The sequence below is a fragment of the Diadema setosum genome, chromosome 16, assembly GCF_964275005.1.
Source record: "Diadema setosum chromosome 16, eeDiaSeto1, whole genome shotgun sequence".
Classification (NCBI taxonomy): Eukaryota; Metazoa; Echinodermata; class Echinoidea; order Diadematoida; family Diadematidae; genus Diadema; species Diadema setosum.
This window is the reverse complement of record NC_092700.1, coordinates 30214666-30225514: the sequence shown is the minus strand read 5'-3', so window position 1 is coordinate 30225514 and position 10849 is coordinate 30214666. Positions and strand designations below refer to the sequence as shown.

The window sequence follows — 10849 nt, the reverse complement described above, 5'->3', positions numbered from 1 at the left end:
CGGTGGCAGACGGTATACATACCTCACTGAACTTGACTCACTGCGGGGATTCCGGCCTGTGATGCTCACATTTTTTATTTTTATTTTTCCTTCGTGTCTCTTCCTCACTTCATTTCTAGTTTGTTTATTGGTGGGTCTTTTTTTTCCCCCTCTCCCATCCTCATTTCGCTTGTGGATGCTTGAAACCGGTTGAGGTCGACTCTGGCAAAAGGGTGCAAGTTCTTATTTATAAGTGCGGTGCCGTCGAATTTCATTCATTCATCAAACGGAAATCTTCTATTTTTTTTTCAATCCTCTGTTTTACTGTTGGTGTACTGAAAGGATACATGTGGCGCTATGGCAGCCTACGATCATTGGTAAGTGTTTAACAACTGAGGTCTTTTTAAACATAATTCATCATTGATTTCATAATGTACTAACCATGAGTGAGTCAACATGTAAATTATATCGCTTCAGCATGAATTTCTGACAGAGACCATTGACGCTTACCCTTTGGTAATCCTGCGCATTTTGTTGTTGTTGTTGTCGTTGTCGTTGTCGTTGTTGTTGTTATTGCTATTGTTAGTTTGTATGTGTGTACATGCACATGTACAATGTGTGTATGCGTGTGTGTGCTATTCTGTGTGTATGTGTGTGTGCTTTTCGTAACTTTCAGTTCTTTCTCGGGTAGTGAACTTTGCATAACTCTCTCTTGTCAAACCTTCCAAACCAAACAAATGGTGACATTATAACTATGGGTTTTTTATGTTTTTTTTTCCTCTCTCAAAAAACAAAACAAAACAAAATCATGAGTATATGAATGGATAATGAGTTGGAATATCTTGTCAAATCGCGACACTATCGGTTCTGAAAACAAATAGTATCACATGCTTTTTCACTCGGGCCAATGGGTAGGGCCTATACACACACAAAAAAAACAACAACAACAAACACCACCACGACATCGAACATACACAAACGTTCCTTCTCGTCCCCTATCTATATATCTCATCCATTAATGTTCCCTCTCATTCCGAATAGCTGCGGCGTAGTTATTGATCTAGTTGCGATTTCGCGCTGTCAATTTGCCAAATTATAAGTGCACTCCATCGGCAAAATATAGCCATGATTATTTTGAGTCGTCCAGTAGGCCCATGTCTGTCTGTCGTCGCTTGTCCCTGTAATGACGTCCTTCTGTCCCCGTCCTTCTCTCTCACTCATTTTTGTCTCTCTATATCAGCTTGTGATGTTTTAACCCCTTCACTCCCGCCTCTCCATCAGAGCTAATGATAGTACTGTTTTCCGAGAGGGTATCTTTGGGAGTTGGGGGGGGGGGGGGGGGGGCTGTGTTGGGATAGCATAGACATACCAGATAAGTTCCCTTTATTACAATCATAACTTCTAATTCTCAATCATAAGCTACTACCTGTTAAGTAGAAACGACGCATTTAAATTCGCGACTGAAATCCTCTTTAGTTAACCCTATCTATACCAGTGAGTCAAGTGTGCACAAATTTCATATACATACTTATGGACTGGAGTTAATATGGTATGCAGAGGGTAAAGAAAGCATGAATACACTTTGCTCCTATACGATAAAACCTGTAAATGAAAGGACTAGAATACAAAAGTGGTGGCAGAGCTCTCTTCCCCCCCCCCCTCCCCCCTCGGGCCGGGGGTGAGCGTCACGAGTTCGACGCTCACGAATCATACAACCCACGAGTCATAGAGCTCACGAGTCATATAGCCCATGAGTTCGACACTAAGCAAACAAGTTCCACGTGACCGACACATTAGCCTTGTGATGTTGCCCTAATGTCGAACACGTGGGCTGTTTTCACCTAGTGTCGAACTCATGGGCCATATTTGAGTAGTGTCGAGTTCATGGGCTACATGGCTCATAGAACTTCATTTGGTGTCGAACTCGTGGGCTGTGTGACTCGTGGGTGTCGGTTTTCCTAAGACGACCCCACCCTCCCTAATACCACCAGTTATAGCTCGACGCGCTGTGCATGCCTTGATAGTTTTTGTCACAGCATAAAATCTTGAGATAATTTATTTTTTCTTCTTTTTCTTTTTCGGCTGGAGTAATCTTGCAAGAAAGAGAGAACTTCGAAATAAAACGTCATTTTTCATCAAACTTATACGAAGTAATCACGTTGGGCCAACGTAATTATTTTGTAAGTAATCACGATTCTTAAATAATCAGGTAAGTAATCTTATCAATAACGTTAAGTAATCTTATTAATCACGTAAGTAATCATGATTCTTGATTAATCAGGTAAGTAATCTATCAATCAAGTAAGTAATCATGATTCTTCTGTCGAAGAAAAATGCGTGAAGCACTGAGATGTGAATTCGGTGACCAAAAAGAAGAAAAATAGCCAACAATAAGCACGTGTCGGCCTTTACATGATCCATGACTCATCCCTGGTTACATCCATTATCTCTCTGTCCTTGTTAACATCAACTCGTCCTTTCTTTTCATATGGGTTGTTACGACCATTAGCAAATTTTCACCTTTCGTGGTGAAAGAAAGCCCTTAATTGGTCGGACACATTGTGAGCTCGTATATAATGTTTAGTGTTTCATGCTGATTGCCCCCCCCCCACCCATGCGTTTTCTGACTGATTAATTAATTTGTTTATTTATTTGCTTATTTACTTATCTTTTTTTCATTTAGTTATTCTATTCATTTATTTATTCATTCACTGATTACTTCCATTTGTATGCTTATGTTTTCATTTTCATTATTTATTTATTTGGTTATTTGTAGAGCCTTCGATACCAAATGTGCTCAAAAGTTGAATTCATGGTATGATTTGCAATCAGAATAATAATGAAAACAAAAATTCCATTTGTTCTGTGAACGGCTATGCTGAATGTAAGTATAGAGGATCAAATCGGGTACGTTTCTCGCAGCAGCGTACACAGTAGACTGGAAAAGGTACACCCTCATAATGAATAACACAGTATATTTAGTGTTATTACTGACGTATTGTAGTTGAAATCCGATTATATTTATCATTTTCATAATCTGACCTCTTATATCGATGTTTATTTCCATTTTTTGTAGAGTTGAATTGCACTCTCAACAATAACAACTTTATATATTATACCAGCAAAACAACAATGACAAAAGTTGCAACAACAAAACAAAAGTATAATAAAAAAAACACACGAGAAAAAGAAAAAAAACAACAAGATATCCGTTGATACGATAGAGCTGTTACGAGAGATTTAAAGGTCCAGTTTACCTTTGGGAGCAGTGATTTCAAAAATGTTCAAGATATCACATTTGATGCATATGTGTAGGTCTGTTGTATCACAAAACATCCCACCATATAATTTTTTTGCAATAAAGCCTAAAATATGAGGAGATATCAGCATTTTTCTCAATAAACCATATACATGTATACGGTTTAGCTGAAAGCATTCTTATTATAACTATTGTTCACATTTTGTGTATTTAACAATACTTAACATCGATTATACGGATTCAAATTTTTACAGTGGTTGTTTCTATCCCTAACTCACATTTTAGAACTATTTTAAAGCACTAATGTTGGGTTTTTGTTTCATCTGCAAATGGTAAATTATGCCTTTAAGCTGGTTAAGGCCAAGCAGGCCAAGCGGAATTAAGAAATAGATAAGTTCATGGCTGTGACCATGTCGTGTTTTTTTTGTTGTTTTTTTTTATACTGTAAACAGAGATGAATTATCACCATCGCACGTGGCACCAACCCTTATAATTACGATAAATGTTCAAACGATTTACGACTCGTTGACTCGTAGTCAGAAAGATATTTCATCGTAGTTCCCCACTAAAAGTCAGACTGTTATTTTCTTTTCGGTCGCGCAAGAGTGCGTGATGACCTTTGACACTGTATATTGGATCCACATCAAAGAACAAAAAAGCAATGATAATTAATCTATCAGGCAGATAAAAATAAGTGCAAAGAGTTCATGACTTTGTGGTATTTTTTTTTTCAAAAAGGACAAATTCACCCAAAATAATGTGTGAATTGAGTGAATGCAGCAATATTTTTAGTAGAACCGAGGAGTTATCACTAACTCCTTCGTAGAACACATCAGTGAAGGTCTAAAAAAAAAAAATCGAGCAATACGTTTTAGTGCCACGTACATCGCTGGACGAAAAGATTACAACAGTTTGTGACGTTTCTGCAGGACAGCGACATAAAGGAAACATATGCAGAATTCAATATGCTCTCATATTGTTTGCAAGATGAAAGAGAACTTGGCTTATTTCTTTCAGAAAGCAGGGGGAATAAACTATTACCATCAACATTACATGTCAGTAACAAGTCAATGGAATGTGTACTTTTCATTAAACAAGAATGTTAATGTTTTTGCAGGATTCTCTTTATATTTTCACTCTATCGCTGACCTGCACTAATGTCCAGCAAGGGAACACTGAAATTTAAAGATTCATACCTAATGAACGGATTGTCAGATTTTTCACAAACTTTACCCGATGTGATATCGCTTCATTCACTCAATCCACACATGTCTTTGGATAAATTTGTTCCTAAGCCTTGGTATATCCACGCCAAAGGAAACCAACAAAGTGTCAATCACAAAATAAATGTATCAGAATGATCAGAAGACGGCCTTTCTTTATTTCTGGAGAGTTCGATGTTCTATTGTTCCGTGATTGTTTCTGGCCAGTTTCACAAGTTCAGATAAAAAGAAAATCTAGGTTGCAATGACCTTCAGTAGCGATTATTGTATAGTAGAATGGTTGCAGTGAACGAACATCTAGAATTCCGTTTAGGAAGGTCCTGCTGACATGTGTTGTTTGGTTTTTCAAGGTATTAATTAAGATTGTTTTCAGTTTGAGAAATCTGAGAGTAATGGTTCTTATATACATGCTACATACGTCTTCTATACTATGTATTAAAAAAGTATCAATCTTAGCGGCTGAATTGATTATTCAGACGCTTATAAAACTAGAGAATCTGTGAGCTATACCTATTGAATTTGCCCTCAGTGGTGCTAGAATGAATCATTTCGCAAACGGCATACGCGAGTGGCAATGATATTACCATTGTTCATCGAGATCTGCATATTCTATTTCTTCATCAAAAGTATAATGGTATAAATTGCAGCCTATTTCAGCTAAGCTTAAGGTTCATCTGAAAAGCTGTGTACGCTCCAAGTCTTATACTACTTGACAAGTACTGTTCACAATGTTATTAGTCTCGTTGCTTGCTGTAAGGCCCATTGTTCTCAAGGACTGATCATGCGACGCTGAGAAACGGTACCGCTGGTTGTATATTTCGCATGTAAAATGTGGAGACTGAACGGATGAGTGACAAGCTTATAGTGACTGTATACAACGCATCTTGTGGGGGAGAACGCCAAACATGAGCACCCTTCCCCAGTTGACCCCCATGCTTTCCTTCTCCTCCTCAACCTCTCTTCCCCTTCCCTCCATCCGTCATCTACATCCAAGCAGACAATCATCATCATCATCATCATCATCATCATCATCACCCGCAAAGGCCCAGTGAAGAACGTAACACTCAAAACATTCGGGTACGGAAAAGACGCGGCGAGTACATGGTGTTTAAACAAGCCATGGACAAGGAAAAAAATGTTCTAATTAATTCTATCAAATGCAGGGATGGCGGCGGGAACAGACATGGAATGTACAGCGTCGGGGTTGGTGGTATAGCAGCATGTAATTGGCTAGGCTTTGAATACATGGTTGGTTGTAATGTATCGCATGTAATGACGAACATTAAAGGGAAACTTCATCCATTTCTTTTTTTTTCATGTCGAAATATGGTCACCGTAAAGCTTAGCAATGTGATACAAATAGATCAGTAAATGTTTTAATTAAATCGCACAAAAATTAGAAAATGACGGATCGTCAGCGATTCACATTTTTTTAAGACGAAACTGTAATATCGCTCACAAATGCAAGCTGTCTGAGCCAATGATCACACCCCCCCCCCCCCACACACACACATAATTATCGTGACATCATAATCTCTTCCTTTGGTTTGTTCATGGTATAATCATACTGAACATCCGATTTTAGTGACGATCCAACTGTTCTGTTTCTGTTCAATGTTTATTTCGTTCACGAAGTTTATCTGGAATATAAGTGGGATGAATTTCACTTCGGCATTCCTCTAAGGAGGGTAACTACCAGGTGGATCGAAGGAAACTTCTGAGGCGAATCAATCCTGCTCGTATAGTTTGCTAGAAGGTCCCAACAGGTCCCGATTAAGATTCTTTATCACGGTGTGATGATTATTCCCTCATATCTAATTGATAGTTGAATATGTATATATATATATATATATATATATATATATATATATATATATATATATATATATATATACATTGTGTAGACCAAGTAGTGCCTTGAATGACGGGTTTGATAACTACCAGTAATTTACAAAGCATTGACAAATTGTCAATAACAATGATAAAAGGGAGAAATGGGCATGGGCTAGCTTCTGACGCTCAACTTGAGTGAAATCTTAAACCGCCGTAATTCTTGATATTGACCTTCGAAAGATATACAAGCACTTCTTGTAACCTGTAGAGGCTATCTTCCATCTGCATTTCAAATAACCGACCAGTCAACAGTCTGTAGTAATTACTGTGGGAACAACTTACTTCGCGGTCTCACCGATCAACAGCCACATAACAAACATTGGCTTGTATATGTCTCGACCTCGCGCTGAGTCCAGCAATATCACGTTTAAAGCGTCATTAAAAATTGAGGAAGTTTAACATTTTAACGACGTCGGGTAGGGACCTGGCTCTTTTGTGTCAAATAAAAAAAAAATGGCCCCTGGATATCGTCACCTTTGAAGCCCGTAAGGGTTAGCGAGGGGAAGAAGAGCAGAATGTTTCCCTTTAAAAAGGGAAACCCGTGAGAGACCGCAGGCTACGACAACGTGTCGGACGGCTGTGAAGAAAATTTGGTCGTCGAGGTATGCGAATGGTTCATTGGCTCCTCCATGAATTATCGATACGCACGAAGAGGGCGATGAATTAATCAGAGAAGAAAAATGCCTTTTCCATGCTCTGAATGTCCTCGACAGCGATAGACCGAGAGTGCCGATGTTTTATTGCTATGGAACGGGCAGCTTTCGCGACGAGCGTTGCTTTCGTTTGCCGCGGTCGCCGAGGCATATACCTACGCGCAAGCATTATGTTATTCTTTTCTAGACTAATAAAAGTGTCCAAAGACTGGTAGTGCGCGACAACGGGTGAGCCTTTTTAATATTACTCGATATCATCAGACAACATTAACTAAGACCGCATTAATCTATTCAGAGCTGAAGGGCGAAGTAAATTCAACACGAGGCACGTATTCGTGTATGTTTCATTTCATATCTACCGCCGTTGTTCCTCTCTTCATTTGTGAATGTGGTAGAATTAATGGTTCATTAACTCGAGGCATTCCGATATTGTTTGATATTTTGTCGAAATTATAAAGCTTTTTAAAGCATTTTTTTTTTGGGGGGGGGGGGGGTGGCAAATGCACGTGCATAAACCTACACATACACAAAACATGTTGCTTAATCCCCTATATCATATCACATACATGGATCCCTTTGCTTTTGAAAATGAGAGAAAAACATATGGACCGTATAAGTCAAGAGCAAAGGTGTCATACTCGTCAGATTGGAAGAGAAGTAATACTTGCTGTGTAACACATAATATTTCTTTTTCTTCTGCTACCTACTGCTGCTGCTACTACTATACTACTACTACTACTACACTATACTTCCACTACTACTATTACTATACCACTACTAATGCTACTACTAGGTGTGTTGCTAAACATCCTAAGATGACGTCAAAAACACGTACTATATGTTCAGTTTAGTTCACTTCAGTTCAGTTCGATCTTATTTATATATGTTTTATTTATATGTGATGCTTAACATCGAGTTTCGAGTTTTAAGTTTCAAGTATTGAGTTCGAGTTTCGAGTATCGAGTATGAAGTTTCGAATATCGAGTTTCGAGGTTCGAGTCAAGACTCGAAAATGGCAAAAGTTCGAGTTTCAACTTTGTCTTTCCTACAAATGCAGTAAGAGATTTTTTGATTGAATTATGAATAGATTCTCCAGATTCCCGGGCTTTATCATGAGCTTAACAATTACCAATCATCGGCCGCTGAAAATCTACAATTTGAAATTGGAATTTGAAACTCGAAATTCGATGCTCGACACTCGACACTCGAATCTCGAAACTCGCTACTCGAAACTCGATATTAAAAACTCGAAACTCGATACTCGAAGCAAGATACTCGATACTCGAAACTCGATACTCGATGCTTGAAACTCGAAACTCCATACTCGAAACTAGATACTCGATACTCGAAACTCGATACTCGATGCTTGAAACTCGAAACTCGATACTCGAAACTTGATACTCGATACTCGAAACATGAAACTCGAAACTCGATACTTGAAACTCGATACTTGAAACTCGATACTCGATGCTCGAAACTCGATACTCGATACTCGAAACATGAAAATCGAAACTCGATACTTGAAACTCGAAACTCGATACTCGATACAGGAAACTCGATACTCGAAACTCGAAACTCAATGTTTAGCAACACATAGTAGTGTTTTTGATGTCATCTTAGAATGGAACTTCAAATCGTTTTGGACGATCTGAAGGGAGTTCTCAGGTTTTCAGAATCGATCACCAAAAGAAACAATGTTTTACGTATGATGCAATCATAAGAGGTTTATTGTGTTATTTCTTTTTTTTTTGGGGGGGGGGGAGTTAAAGAGGCGGGAAAGAGCGGGGAGAGGGGAGAGAGAGATAGAACGAGGGAAGAGGTAATAATGGGACTTTGATATAATCTGGTCTTAAAAGCAAAAGATGAACAAGGCATCAATATTTAGACTCAGACGTAAGTTTTAAATTGTATAACTGGCAATGTAAGCAACCATAGCTCAACTCAATGATTGCATGATGTGGCCCAGAGATATGAAAAAGCGATTTTCTCAACTGCATCAGCTAATGATCTACTCGATTGAACATGTGATTACCGCTCTCTGCAGATTTCTCTTTCTCTTTAAAGTGTCTCGCGCTTAAGTAACTAGACGCACCGACCTTTAATTCGTCGCCGCCTTCCACGAAGTAAGTCGCTGTCCTTTGCATGGACAAATGCTTTCGTGATGCATCTTTAATTGCATTCCTTGGCGTGTATCGTAAGGATCAAAGAATTAATGAGCCCGGTCACTTGTGATAATCTTAAGCGCACGTTAAATAAAAATAGTAATGAAAAAAATAAGTCGCCCATTAATTTTGAGCGGATAGCTCTTAAGGGGAAGCAAAGGACAGAAAAAAAAATAACAACAGCAATATGCCTAGAAAGCATATCCACTAACTCGAAACGCAGGAATTGTGATGAAGATTCCAGTAAAGTGTACTTCCTAGAATAATGCACGCTTCGCTATTGGCTGTCTCGCCAATTCATCATCACCGCATGTGTGTCGAAATTTCCGGAGTAATGCCAGGGTTGTTTCCATTTCCCTTGCAATACGATGTAGCTGTTTGTCTACACGCATTACCAGTTTCCGCGAAATTTGTCAGAAAAACGGGAAAAAAGTAGCATCCTTTATACTGATGATAATCATGAAAAAGCATCAAACTTTATAAGAATAAGGTGCTATGCTAATTCCTGCCTATTAATAGGACAAACCACCGGAAAAAAGTCTGCCAAATCCCCCTTTTTTATTCATCTGAATTCGAAATCATGATTTCTTTTTCTTTGGAAAATGAAAGTTTGCCATCGTGCGTACCTGTTACTCCTGAGTACTTAGTATATGATAATTTACTGTAAATCTAATCCACAACTTGCACATCCAAATTTCGAATTTCGAAAGAGATTAACGAACATCCAATTCATTTCTGACATACTTGTGGTATGTCTACAGTTTAAGACGTATGACCATTATTATAGATGATGACTGGCGGGGGAGGGAACATACCGAATGTTCCACCCAAAGGGTTTGAAATGCTATTGAGGGAGGATATAAGTCCCGAGACGAAGTCGAAGGACTTATAGCCTCCCGAAATAGCATTTCAAACCCTGAGAACAAAAGTCATCATCTGTTATAGTATTATGGGTTAGTCAAACACGTCAAATACGTCAACGTCAACCACCAGCACAACGCACTCGATCGCTCGCGCAGAGCCAAATTCACTGTGCGCGGGTCCTTCTGTCATTTGTTACGTGAAAATGTTTTCCCATGGGAGAACATTACAAAAATGTTCTCCCATGGGCGAACATAACCAATGTTCCTCCATCACGTGACTGTGTTTAGCCAATCACTAACCGGTATTTGACAACCCATTTAATATAACTTAATGCCATGACAGATAGGCGACATGTTGGAGTTCAATGCACGTAAGACCTTTATATTAGGCCCGAATTCACTAAGGTGGTACAAATTAAACCATGGTTTAAACCATGGACAAAAACCATGGAGCGCCAAGTGTCGCACGGAATATTTCGTTACGAAATCAGTCATTTCGTCGATGAAATGATTATTTTGTAACGAAATGACAACACTTTGCAACTAAATGAACATTTCGTCCACGAAATGATAATTTCGTTAACGAAACGGTCATTTTGTCGACGAAATGACCGATTTCGTAACGAAATATTCCGTGCGACATTTGGCGCTCCATGGTTTAAACCATGGTTTCATTTGTACCACCTTCGTGAATTCGGGCCTTAAGGTTTAAAACTAAACATCAGAGCCATATGGTGGGGGGGGGGGGGGGAAGGCACGATAACTGAAAGCTATGGACTTTTTCCCCATACTTTCAAGTCACGTGGTGGGATAATCT

At 38.9% G+C, this 10849-nt stretch overlaps 1 protein-coding gene across 1 annotated transcript in view; it reads left to right on the top strand.

Annotated features, from left to right (window-relative positions):
• Positions 1-336: 336 nt before the first annotated feature.
• The window catches only part of LOC140239811 (uncharacterized), a 57160-nt gene continuing 46647 nt past the window's right edge, over positions 337-10849 (top strand). Inside the window, exon 1 of the mRNA XM_072319633.1 lies at positions 337-356. Within this exon, the coding sequence (XP_072175734.1) occupies positions 337-356 (20 nt within the window). The remainder of the gene's footprint in view (positions 357-10849) is intronic.